General features: G+C 39.7%; 1 protein-coding gene across 1 annotated transcript in view; it reads left to right on the forward strand.

The window, feature by feature from the left end:
- The window catches only part of VSTM4 (V-set and transmembrane domain containing 4), a 41,038-nt gene extending 27,537 nt beyond the window's left edge, over positions 1 to 13,501 (forward strand). The window contains exons 6-8 of the mRNA XM_014958056.1: positions 794 to 900; positions 1,193 to 1,254; positions 11,360 to 13,501. Of these exons, the coding sequence (XP_014813542.1) occupies positions 794 to 900; positions 1,193 to 1,254; positions 11,360 to 11,485 (295 nt within the window). The 3' untranslated portion in view covers positions 11,486 to 13,501. The remainder of the gene's footprint in view (positions 1 to 793; positions 901 to 1,192; positions 1,255 to 11,359) is intronic.
- Positions 13,502 to 13,828: the final 327 nt, after the last annotated feature.

Here is a 13,828-nt window from a genome sequence, read left to right on the forward strand (position 1 = left end):
AAGGATGTTAAACTATAAGACTCCAAACCAGAAGCTTTCTTGGACAGGAGTCTGTTTACACTATGGCTTGTTAGTTCCAAGCCAGGAGCACCTGCACCATCAGGTACCACAGCTCAGCTGACAGCAATCACTGCACCTTCACTGCGCATCCAAGCACTAAATATTCACAGCAGGATACACTGCCTCAGACTTTGGGAAATGCTATGGGTAAAAAACCCAGACTTAAAGGAAGTTAAACTGTACGACTCCAAAGCAGAAGCTTTCTTGGACAGGAGTCTGTTTACACTATGGCTTTTAGTCTTCCCCCATACCTACTAGAGCTTTTCCAGCACAGAGAATGCCCAAACTTAGAGACTGGGGCACAGCATCAAAGATTTTGCTTTGCTGTAGGATTCCTGTGTGAGCCTACCCAAGTCACCCAACCTGTCCCTGCCTCTGCTCCTCAAGGACAAAAGGTACAAGCTCATCTGGGGTGCAGTAGTAGGGTCATACATGTGTTGAAGGAATAGCTGCCATGAAGAGAGTCTTGTTTAAAACCTGACACTTTGCATTTTCTGTGCCAGGCCAAATCAGACTCTTGAGTTCCTCAGCCAGGCTGTATGGTTGAAAAAACCCAGAGTATTTCCAACCCCTGTAAGAGGTTTTTCAGTATATACCAAGGACAAAAATACAAGTTTTTGAGCAGGGACTCTCACGAGTGGAAGGTGATGCGTTTGCATGAACTCACTGGGGACAAACTGCCTTTCCCTCCCTTGCCTTCTCTTTTCCTCACATCCAGGTCTTTGCTTTGCAGCTCAGGGGAGACAGTTACCAGCGTGACAAGCATGTCCCCTCTACAGCCCAAGAAGGTGAAGAAAAAGAAAGAGAAAGTGGAGCAGCCACCAGCCATCCCGGCAAAAGGTATGAACACAGCAGTGCAGAGGGATTTCAAATCCCGAGTACAACCATTTTCTGCACACAAAAAGCATGTTTTGCATATGAGATTTTTAAATCTTACTATTTTTTCTAATTCATAAGCCCTATGCTTCATTGTAAAATATGTTACTCAAAATACAGTTAAATTCTGGTGTAAGTACATGTATTTGCTCCTAATCTACTATTAATCTGTTATTTATAAATTGATAATGCATATACTAAAAATGACAGTGAATGATGATAATATGAACTGATGCCTTAATATTTATTTCTGTAGCTCCAATAGCCAATAATTTTCCTAAGCCCAAGCTCTTGAAACCTCAAAGAAAATTGATCCTGGTAAGTAACTTTCTATGACATTATTTTCTCCATATTCTTCTCTTTCAATACAATTGCTGTAATGCTGCCAGACCTCTAGGTTCAGAAACTGTAAATTGGCTTAAAAATCATACAAGTACTTTTCTTTAAGTAATACTTTCTCAAGTGATGAATTGTCTTGGCTCTTTTCATTTTGAGCATGAGGTTACACTGGATTATGTTTTCCAGCTTTCTAGCAGCCCCAGTGTCTACAAATTTAGCCTGTTCTTAAATGAAACCTGCTATTGATTCTCATGTGCTTCTGGCAGCTGTTGCTTTGGGGAAAAAAAATACCAGTTACTGATAGAATCAGGACTGTACTGGTCATACTGGTCTCGAGACTTTTCAAGTCAGAAACGGGAGGCTTGATTCTGGCTAAACCCATGTCAGGCTATAAGGCACATTCAGAAGCTGAGCAGGACACTCCCCAGAGCTGTTTCCCATTTCTGCTCCTCTTGCCTCCCTTTACCACACAGTTGGCTAAACCCCTATGTTTTAATATTTTTAGAAAAAAGAGAAAAAAATATCATCTTTTCTGCTTTTAAAATGATTTTTCAGTGAGGAACTTACATTGAAGTAAAAGATGTTTCGACAAAGATACAAAATGGTAATAATTACAGAGATAAAGAAGTACCAAATTCATCTGAATGAAACATTTTCTTGATTTTCAAGCATACTTGCCTCCCCATTTTGTTAATTCTCAAAAATTTCTCAGATTTTAAATTTTCAGTCTGCTTTGGGGCAAAATATGGCATCTCTGCAGGATGAAACACTTTTTTCTTTCCAACTGTAATTATTGCACAGCTGGTGCCTGCACCAGGTCTTTTTTCATTGATGGCACGTTGTTACTGGGTAATTGTCACTGCGAAGACAGACTCAAATTACCAGAGTTTCTGGACTTCTCCTGCAGCTTCCCTGAGCAATGCAAGGAAGGTACCACACTGGGGCACTGGGAGAATATTCTAGAAAACCTAAGCAAACAAGCTGGAGTATAAGGGAACATTACAAAATAATTCCAGCGTTTGGGGAAATTTTTTGTAATAATCTAAATACCAGGAAAATTATTTCCAGAGGACATGTGCTTCTAGTTTCTTGAAAGATGTTTATAATAAGCTGGAGAATTTCTTTTGTTGTTAACATGCTAGAGTGGGTTGCAGTATAATTTTACAAGAATACAATAACCTGGATAAAATATGGACATAATCTCAATGAAAATTAAAAAAAAAGAAAAAAAAAGAGAGAGAGAAAGCCTAATATCATGTTCAATTGCACAGCCTTGAGTAAAGCCTTTTAAAAACTCTGCTTAAGTCATATTGCTTTTGCTTTAACCAGAAGAACAATTCTATGCTCCCCCTGTTGCAGAAATATTCCCCATCAGTGTCATTCTCTATTAGCGTCAATGAGAAATGTGTACAGATCAAAGGAAATAGAGATGCTGAGATGCAGAAAGGGATGGTTTTTATCGCAGGCAAGAAGCGTAGAGAGTCGTTAGGAAGAAGAAAATCCTAAGGGCCCGCAAATTCCGCTCTCTAAGGGCTGTTCTGCTGTAGCCTTAAGTACTTAGCCCTTTGAGTTGGTAGAGATAAATCTTATACTTCCTCAACCAAATTTTCTGGTAAGCTTTTCATTGCCTCCCAGAGATGAGTTGTTACAGCCCACGAGTGTCAGTTACAGAACATCATCAAAACGAACAGGTTTCAGCGTCTTTTCACCAAAGTTTGCACCACCAGGAGCTCCCGTGTGATTCACTGGAGCCAATGAAAGGACGTGAGACTTCAGGTCAGACCTGAATCCTGTGGTCTTTTCTTCTGCAAAAATTTCTGTTGACTTCACCATTTTCACCCTATGTTTTAAGGGAAGGAAATTCCTGCACAGAGTGGACAGGCTGGAGGGAATCTTCCTGATGGCCTCTGCTAGGTCTTATAATCATCCCACTTTGAAATCAGCTAAATATATCCTGTATTACAAATTATACTCTTGGGCTTAGTTCTTCAAACACACTGCACATGTGCTCACAGGACATCAAAGCTGGCTTCTGCTGTTCCTGCACTGAGTAACCTCCTGAATTTAATCATAGGATTTCCCTGGTTGGAAGGGACCTTTAAGATCATCAAGTCCATCCATCAACCTAACTCTGATAAAAACCATCACTACACCATGTCTCTAAGAACCACCTCTACCCATCTTTTAAATACCTCCAGGGATGGTGCCTCCACCTTTTCCCTGGGCAGAGTCTGTTTCAAGGCTTAATATAAAAAAAAGTGTAGGAATTTTATCCAATTTTATCCAATCTGAACCTCCCCTGGGGCAACTTTGGGCAGAGTCTGTTTCAAGGCTTAATAACCCTTTCAGTGTAGGAATTTTTCCTAATATCCAATCTAAACCTCCCCTGGTGCAACTTGAGGCCGTTTCCTCTTGTCCTATTGCCTGTTGCTCTTCTCTGGACCTGCTCCAGAACCTCAATGTCTTAAATGTCTTTCCTTTGATGTCGACGATGTAAAAAGCTACATCATCAGGAAGGGCTTAAGCGAAAATTTCTGAAAGTCTTTCTTTTGATGACGACCCTGTAAAAAGCTACATCATCAGGAAGGGCTTATGTGAAAATTTCTGGAAGTCATTTTGTTAACCAAACAAAATGGAGAAAAATTTGGAACTGAGAAGGCTGTGACTTGGTCTCATCACCTGCACATACTCAGTGAAATCAAGCTTTCAGCATTACATGCGTAGCTCAATCGTCTACATCGGTGTATGCTCCTGAACCAAGTGGTGCAGACGGGTGCTCCTAAAGCTGCCCAGAAGCTTAAGTTTCTTTCACCTGAAAAATCCTGTTGACTTTTTAGATTTCAGGAGTGCATTTCCCATTGTACAACAAACCAGCCAGACCCAGTGTATATCAGAACCAGTGACACTGGAGTCCTTTTGGGAAAGGGGAGGAGATGCCTGAGTGAATGATCTGCAGCCTGATTTACCACCTCAGAGCTGTGAAACAGAAAGAGACTTTGGGTTTTTGATCGCTGGGGAGTTTGTGCTTTCAGGTCAGGTTTTTGCACAACTAGTAGGATTCCTTATTACTCTTAACATTTAGGTACCATTGGCCCTTTCCTTCAGAAAGAAAAAGGAATTAAAATGCATCTGTTCAGTAATTCGTGGATTCTGGATCTGGGAACAATCAGGTTTCCCTTTCTCCTGGATGATTTTAAATTAAAAGCTATGCCACCCATGTTACTTTAGGTAACATTGGCCCTTTCCTTGAGAAAGAAAAAGGAATTAAAATACATCTGTTCAGTAATTCGTGGATTCTGGATCTGGGAACAATCAGGTTTCCCTTTCTCCTGTTTAGGTACCATTGGCCCTTTCCTTCAGAAAGAAAAAGGAATTAAAATGCATCTGTTCAGTAATTCGTGGATTCTGGATCTGGGAACAATCAGGTTTCCCTTTCTCCTGGATGATTTTAAATTAAAAGCTATGCCACCCTCTGTGTTTCCTCCACAATATGTAACAATGGGTGATGATTTAAGTTCCCAATTTCTTCAGGCATTATTGATCTCCACAGACTTCCAGTAACATTGTACATCTGATATACAAAGAAATGGTGAACATTTTTCTTCCTTGACTCCCTGCGATTCTTGAATATTTCCATCCACTCCACATAATTTCTCTCTCTGTGAGATGAATAGTCCTTTTTTTTAAAGTCTCTCCTTGTGATGTGAGACGTCCATAGGAACATGAATATCATTTACATGTTCAGGTTGACGCTCAGAATACAATTTACTCAAACCTGCTGAGTTATGCCTGCTTCCCCATTCAGATTCCAGGTTGCTGTCTTTACCCCCAAGAAGGAACAGTTTGTATAAATACATCAAATCTCTTGCTGGAATTGTGCCGAGGCTTGTGTATTTACGAAATCCCGTAGCAGATGATTTTTGTGTGATGACACATTTGGAGTAATAAAAGCGTCACCAGAAAACTGAAAACCTTTAATTACTTCCTTGGGCCTTTTTGAAGGATAAGAAGAAACGGGCCTGATTTCCAGCAGAGTTGGTTTAGACTCTAGGAATAACCCTGCAACTGCAAAAGGAATAAAGCATTAGCAAAGGTGAGGACGTTCTTCTCCAAAAGCTGTTAAAACAGGCTAGACAAACCTATGCCAGGTATATTTAATTTGGCTAATGAAGAAAGATGGATGGGCACACCCCTTAGAGCCCCTGCCTGCCCTACATTTGTGGGATTCTCTTACTTTAAAATAAAATAATTCAATGGAATTAGTAAATGATCTTTGTCCCTGGCTTTGTTACCATAACTTCTCTGGGATTCAGCAGTAAAATTTAGATGCAATGCTGAAAGAGGCTTCACAAATTGTTGTAGATACTGTTTCCAGGGAGTCTGGGAAGTATTTTTTAGTTTAGGGAGTAAAAACCAGACATCTTGGTGAAAAGGACCTGTCCTTTTTAACTGATAGTGACACTAAAAGTCATACTTCTTGCTCCCCATATTTTCCAACGTCATATTTCTCAGCTTTGGCACGGAGAAGACAATGGCTCCCTTGATATTTCGGTGCTCTTACTGGCCAGCGGTTGCATTTCTAGGGGATAACTCATCTTGCAGATCTCACTTTAGTTCTTCATGAAGGTCTGCAGAAGTAATTTTTGAAGCTCCTCTCTTCCAGGGGAAGCTCTGGCTTTCTGCCTGCAATCACTGACATTGGTAAACACCCGGAGCGCTGAAGAGGGAAAAAAAAGTAATGCCTCTCTGACTCCTGAGTTAAGTTAATCTCTCAATGAGGGATCTGTCCCACTGAAGTTCATATGGTTTGAGCATAAAATGTATCTACAGCCCTGAGGAACACTTGTGATTTCAGCACGAGAAAGACCACACATCCTTGAGAGTGTGGTTTTCCAGTGTATACTGAAAAATAGGACTCTCAAAGGCTAATCCTTTTCCCTCTGAAGCTACAAGGAGTTTTCTCACTGTTAATTTTGCAAAAAACACTTTGCCAGCCTGTTCTCTCTGCCCATGTCCTGGTGGCCCAGGGAAGGGAGCTGCAGCCTGTCCACCAAATGCACCAAATCTTCGCTTCAGCACACTCTTGCCTTCACCTCCATAACTTGACTCTCCAGTGATGGCCCAGCTGGCATCCCCTCCCACAGCTTCAAAAAAAAAGATGCTTATGAAAAGGAGATATGCAGAGGAAAAGATGGACTGGTCCCTTTTCCTTTGGCTGCACGGAGTATGTGGTTTCCTCCCATCTGGGCATTCACGCGGAGAGAAGCCACAATCTGTCCCTGTGGCCAAAGCCCATCCAGTTGGGCCTGGAGAGTCCTGTCTAGACATTGAGTGTGCTCAGGCGGTGACACGGGATGCTCCTGAGCTGTGCCATCTGGACAGCATCCACATTATTCCTGCAGAGCTCTTTACCAAGTGTGAATACAAAACAGGATGTTTCTCAAATCTGAAAGGGAAATGGCCAGAGAGCTGATTTTTTGCCTTTGCAAGAGAAAGGGATAGAAAAAATGTTAGTTCTAGCATGTGCTTGCTAAGAATGAGGTAATTCATGGCACTGGGGCAGAGCTGCTTGCTTTGTCCTGTGGAATGACCCGAAGAGAAGGGCAATTCCTAGAGACTGGATCAAAGAAACTTCACCAGAACCTCTGGACTCTGTATCTTTTCCATTTGTGTTTCCTACAACATCCCACAGCATGTGCCCAGCAGCACAGCATGGCTGGTCCATTGGTGGCAATTTGCCACATACTGGCCATCAGAGCAGCAAACCTACCCCCAGGGAGGATGGGGTTTCATTTTCAAGTGTTGCTGCAGGAAATCCCAGTTACTAAAAATATTACAAACTTGTGACTGGAATTAATATGCTTGTTAAATCCAGAAAATTAAGAGATAAAAATTCAATTTGGTCTATAAACATAATTTTCTTGCCTTGGTCCTGCATTAAAATTATTCTGCATCGTATCCCAAACAAACCATGTGATCTTAGAGACGCTGAATTCCAAGGCAAATGTCTGCAGCAATAGTCGCTAAAACATTTCAGATTGAAATGAACTGAAAAGTGAGCCCTTTTCTGCTTATTTTTGATAGTAAACTAGAATCAGGGGAATTGCTTTTCTTTAAATTAGAAATTCACATTCATTTTGTCAGCTTCATGATAACTGGTGTGGTCATGGAGCAGTAAGATTGCAGCAATCCATAAGTGCAAGTTGGCATCAGCTGTTTCTCCAGACAAGTTAAATTTATGAGGTTATTATTTACTTGTTTTCTTCATATCTAATTACAAATTTGGATAAAAGTGGTCTCAGTTAAAACTTCAAGAACTTTCAGTCTGACAGTCCTCACGGTAAACATCCTTGAGGCTGCCAAAAAACAAAGCAGCTAAGCCAAGGAAGAGCAAAATTGACATTCCTGGTAATTATGACATAAAAAAATCAGAGTAATTTACATTAAAAACCCAACCCTTCTAGGTCATTTCTAATACGTTTATATACTGGACAAGCCCAATAAAACCAGAAATATTTATATGCATACTTTAGTTTCTTTTAAATATTCACATTATTTATGTGACAGACTTTGCAGGAGGTTTATTAAGAAGAATGTTCCTCCAAGTGAACTTTTTAAAATAGTTGCCCATGGGAAACTCTGTGACTGGAATAAACTAAAATTAAACTGGAAGAAATCTGGGAGAGGAATTATTTTGCATTTGCCAGAAGATACGCTGGAAAATGATGACTCTTCCTAATGTATATTTCTGCAAACCTTGCGATCCCAAGATCAGAAAACAGATAGAATCATAGAATGGTTTGGGTTGGAAGGGACCTTAAAGATCATTAAGCTCCAACCCCCTGCCCTGGGCAGGGACACCTCCCACCAGACCAGGTTGCTCCAAGCCCCATCCAGCCTGGCCTTGAACCCCTCCAGGGATGGGGCAGCCACAGCTTCTCTGGGCAAGATAGACAAGAGAAAGACTGTATCTAAAAATGTCACTTTGGGATAGAATTCTATTTGAAGAAACAATTTCAATATTATTTTAGAACAATGATGTAATTTTTCAGGCAAGGCTGTTGTAGCCATAGAAATCCCAATGACCTCTAAGTGAAGAGCCAGGACAGAAAGAGGGGGTGAATGGCCACTCATTGCATTGTCTCTTCCTCTTCTCCCCTGGTATCGGTCTCACCTAAAACATCAGTTATTGAAGTCACGCTACACTTCCAACAAAGGAGGTGGTGGCAGGACTCCAGGCTTATGCTGCCAAAATGCTACCCAATCCAAATGAGAGAGGAAATCATAGAATTAGTTTTCTTTCCCTGCCTGCTCAAAAAAAAAAATAAAAAAAAAATTGGGTTTTGGACAAACAAACAGGCAAGATTAAATTAAACATATGGTTGATAAATGAAGTACAGAAGAGCGTATGGAAAAAACCCCTGGCTACCATAGGTACTTTAAAGTAGTGTTGGCTTCCATGCACTGTTATTACGCATCCTTTGCTGAAAACTGTATACCCTTCACAATTTTGAACCTCCTGTGTGTTTCCTCATATTTTCAATCAAATTATTACATACTAGAAATATGCATAAGGGAAATTATTCTACACATTTTATGGTGTGCTGTTGCTTGTAGCAGTAATTGAAGTACCTTTTCCACTTATGAAAGTACTAATTTTATTTGGTTTTATTGCTTTTCTAGATGCAATTATTTATTTAGTGTGTTTTGGCTTTATTAAATTATGTTTACTATAGGAACATCATAAAAATGTATGAAAGCAACACATCAGCCACTACTGCCCAATGACCTGTTTTGGGGAATCTAGTGTTATTTTTCATATCCAAACATAATAGAATAAAGTAAGAATAAAGAGATAATCTACACTGGAAAACAATGCAATTTTGAGATAATATAATAAAACACCTGGACAATATGATTTCATAAATCTTAGTTCTAAAATTTACATGAGCTGGGCGTTGGGTTGGCTATTTTAGGACATGCGGCATTTTCTAAATGGAAACATAAGATGAAATACAATTAAACAGCAAAGGGGAAAGCACGTACAGATTTAGGTTGCCCTGAGCAACTGATTTCTACAGAACAATGAAAATATTTCTACTTCAAAGGATGGACTGGGTCAGTCTTAGGAAATGTAGAGTTTTACTCTGGCGGTGACCAATGGTGTGTTTGTAAAGTCCTATCAGATTCGTTGTTAGGAGGGTTTTCACATGCTGTGTATTATTCTGTATTCAGGGTCTCAGGTGACACCCACTGAAGTTGGCACCAAAAGTCACAATATTTTAAAAGAGAAACCAGGTGTGCTGTCATAGACCGAGAATAAAATCTTCAACGTTTGCTGCTGTTATTGTGATGTCCAGCCTTAGTTTAGCTCCTGTATTTATTTTAGCCTCTGCACTACCTATTGAACAGCACACAGAGTTTTGAAATCTCAAAAGGAATTTTTTGATTTATATCAAAAAAATGCAAAACCAACTTAAGTGCCTAGAAACTGAGGCTAATTCTCTCAGACTAGGAAGAAGAGTGGAATAGAAAAAAGAATTAATTATCAGAGCAGTTGACCAAGAGTTTCTTCTAACTCTTTAAGCCAAAGCCAGGATAGGACAGATGTTTTTCTGGACTTTGTGGTTTAGCTCAGTCCTGATACACGAACAAAGAAAAGAAAGAAGTGTTACATACAAGATCAGGCTGGGATCCACAGGAAGTCCTTTTACATCATTACACCAGAGAATTCAACAAAAGCAGGAAATCTGTGTAGTCAATAGTGGAGCATTTGATAATGAAGGATGACCAGAAGCTGAGATGGAACAGAACCACCCAACTCAAGAGGGGGAAGGAGGGAGGGAAAACCATGGGAATAATCAAATGCAAAGATGACAATTAGCCCCACAAAGGGCCTTTACTCACGTGTACAGATCAACTGACTTCAACGACACCACCTGCAGCAGCTGCCCAAAGTATTTCAGGATCAGATCTGCAGAGAAGAAATAAGATTAAATCAACGCTGGAAAAGTGTAAACTGATCTACCCGGAGGGAAACAATCTGAAATGCAGAGTGTGAGCAACAATCAAGGCAAAAGGAGAGGGTTATAGAGAAGTGCAAAAGACAGGATGCAGGGGAGCACAGGGACTGGTTTCAGAGGATATTGGATGATTATCTTTTTAGCCAGAAGACAATACAATAATTATTCAGACACATTTCAAGGAAACAGGAATCATTTATGTTAAACCAGAAAGAAAAAAATAACAGTAAATAAAACATAAAGGAAACTCTTGGCATTGGAAAAATATTGTCCATGTCTTCACTATAACATTTAAGTACAGTATGAGAGATCTTGGCTTATGAACTTTGAGTCAGTTTTCAGTTTACAAGTGGCAAAGCCTTTCTTGGTCTCAGAGGTACAGCCTTTTCTAAAAGTATAGTCTTGTGACTGCAAAAATTTGCACAGCTGAAATGTTTTTTGTTTTGGCTTAATTGTCCTTTTTAGGCTTAAACTGGAGGACACACGTTATGTTCAGGCAGAACACAGTACCCAAGAAGATAAAAGAACAAATTCTCCAGTTCTCCATTTGCACAGGGCCTTTTTGTTGCCTTCTGCATATTTTTAAGGTGTTTTGGTTCTGTTAAGAAATATAACAAGAGGTACTTTGAGTGGCTGTGATTAGAGATGTAACTGGTCCGAGGTTTACAGCTGGGAAGCAAATCTGGCAAATATATTTCAAACTCTGAAGTCTGCAATAACTAAAATTAAATCAGGCAATTTAGGATTAAAGAGACTGAACGTTTCACTAACACCCATCTTTCAAGCAAATTGTCAAATTTAAATGTTTAGTGCTTGAGAAACAAGGAGAAATTGGTAATGAACCTGAAAATCCTACTATTTCCTGTTTCTTCTTTTTAATATTATTTTTATTTCATCTTCTGTGAACTACCTCCAGTGCAGACTAAACTAACTGACAGAATAGTAGAACTAGAATGTGTGAAAGAAGAAATGTAGCCCATTCTACAGAATATTTAAGGCATCCTTTGCATTTGGTGGTAACGACATTATAACTGTACTTTTTTTTGGTTCTGTTTTTCTAGCCAAAAATTGCAGAGGAGAACTTAACATACGCTGAACTTGAACTTATGAAGCCGATTCAGGAAGCCAAAGGCATTCCCAGTACGACAGTCTACGCACAGATACTCTTTGAGGAGAACAAGCTGTAACAGTTCATGCCTGTATAAATGTCCTTTGTCTGTGTTCTATTTAATTCTTGCTGTGCTGTTTATTTATAAAAATCATACAAATGTCCTTATTTTTTTATTTCCATTCATGCACTTCTATTTTTCTATGAGACTTTTAAACAAAACATAGTTGAAAGGAATCATAGAAAAGCAGCTGGTTGACAAGTGACGTCCTGGAGACACCCTTCGCAGTGTTTGCCCCCCCCTGTTTTAAATGGACTGAAGTTCCATCTGGAGCATTTTCAATATTAAACATTATTCCTTCTTTGATGCTAATGTGATGAGTCCAGCTGCAAACATCATCATCATCATCATCATCATCTGAGCAAGCCTCAGAAGGACTGGTGGCAGGATCTGCGCACATCAGCCTGCTTCTGAAGGCAAAGACAAAGACCACTGACCAGGAAATTTGTCAATTTAATGCTGTTTTTCTCATCAGAAAACTATTAATTCAGTAAAGCTGAGACTTCTTTCCACAGCAACAGAACAGCTTAAATTACTTTTTCTGCTATCCAGAAATAATTATCAAAAGAGTTGGTTTCTGTGTTTTCAAGTTCCCTTTCTAAATGACTTTGTATTTAAAAACTCGTTACTTTTAGTAAAGTTCTTCCTTAGTGCTTGAAATCAAACATTACAAAATAATCCAAAGGAAACATCCGTAGTTAAACCCCAATGATTTGAGGAAGAATATTCATAGCTTGGGAACATTTTCCAGGATTTGATATTTTTAGAATTCTGGTTTGGAATAGGAAAAATTGTGATTGCAAGTAAGAGTTGGACAGAACCAGGACACTGCTCTTGGCCTTGATCTAGACTGGGGCTCCCAAACTTGGAGAAGTTTCCTCCCGTGTCCTGCATCACTGAGCTGCTGATCCAGAGGAAACACACAGCTTCTCCTCCAGAAGGGAGCAGACTCCATTAGCACCCTGCTCACTCACTTTGGAGTTATTTCTTTGGAAAGATCAGGGCTCGGGATACAAGCCTAATGTGAGAGCACAAAATACTCTTCCTCTTTCTTCACCTCTTGGTAACTAAGAAGAGATTCTTCTTTTTCCTTTGATACCCATTCATGGAAAATGGGCTGTTCTGTGGCATCCTGGGCATTTCAGATGTGAAGGACAGATAGACTGGTGTTTGCAAGCTCCTAAATCTTCAATGCCCAAACTCCACCAGAGGTCAGGGAGGGTTGGGTACCCAACATCCTTCAGTCTTTGAGAAGCTTTAGCCCATGATTAACCACACCATCTTCCTGCTTCCGTATTAGATGAAAATCTCTGGTATAAAAAAGGAATTTAAGAAAAGCTTGTCAGGCTGGCTGAGACCTACAGTACTAATTCCAACTCTAGTCCCTCATCAAGACAGTTCTTTCCAAACAAAGGCCAGCTTTTATCAATAGGTTTGCCAGCAATTATTTGCATTTTTAATGTTTGCATTTGTGAGCTGTCAAGAAAATGTTCATTTCACCTTTTCATTATCCCAGGAGTTTAATCACCCACTCAAGGCACATGGTATCTATCCTTGTTCTCTGATTGGGTGATGGATTTTTAATGACAACAGCAACCAACTCATTGACCAAAAAGAAACTGGTGCTAAAAAGTGATCAAACATTCAGGGATCAGTTTGGGACCAGCCAGAGTTTGACTGAGTATTCAGAGAGGACACCTCTTAATGCAGACAGCTGTAAGGAAGGCCTTAGAAAAGCACAGAACTTATTAGTGATTCATTTGGAATTAAAAATAGAACCCTAACACATTAATGAGCTGACCACTTAGTTGTGAAAACTTGCTGAAGTTTGGTACATAAACATTCCTTTTACATACAGCTGGCCGTTGTGCCCATTGCTCAGAAAAATCCTCTACTCTATGTTTGTGCCCAGTATTTTAATGAATACCACTCTTTGTGTATTAATAGTCTATATCGTCTTGTTTATGTTTGATATCTAATTCCCCAAAATAATAGTTAATTAAGCTAAATAAATTACCTTTTTTTTTTGGGCGAGATTAATTCTCTCAGTCTGTGTAGGATTTATTGCTTGCTAGAGAACGATTCGAGGATACGTGTTTTATCTCATGCTCAGCATTTAGGCAACCCCAACAGGTGGGAATTGAATTTTTCATTCTGAAGAAAGTGCCGTGATTTTGAAATGTTTTCCATTGGTGACCAGCTTCAGATGACAGCAGAATCCTGAAAGGCAATGAACCAGCTGAGTGAAGGGAGGCCAGAAATACTGCTGAGAACACCCACCTTCCTGATTAGGCATTTCCTAAGCCTTTTCTTATGCAGCACCCACCCAGATTTCATAAAGCCAGATCATATCATTGGAGA

Source organism: Calidris pugnax, unplaced genomic scaffold, assembly GCF_001431845.1.
Source record: "Calidris pugnax isolate Ruff unplaced genomic scaffold, ASM143184v1 scaffold352, whole genome shotgun sequence".
NCBI classification, from domain to species: Eukaryota; Metazoa; Chordata; class Aves; order Charadriiformes; family Scolopacidae; genus Calidris; species Calidris pugnax.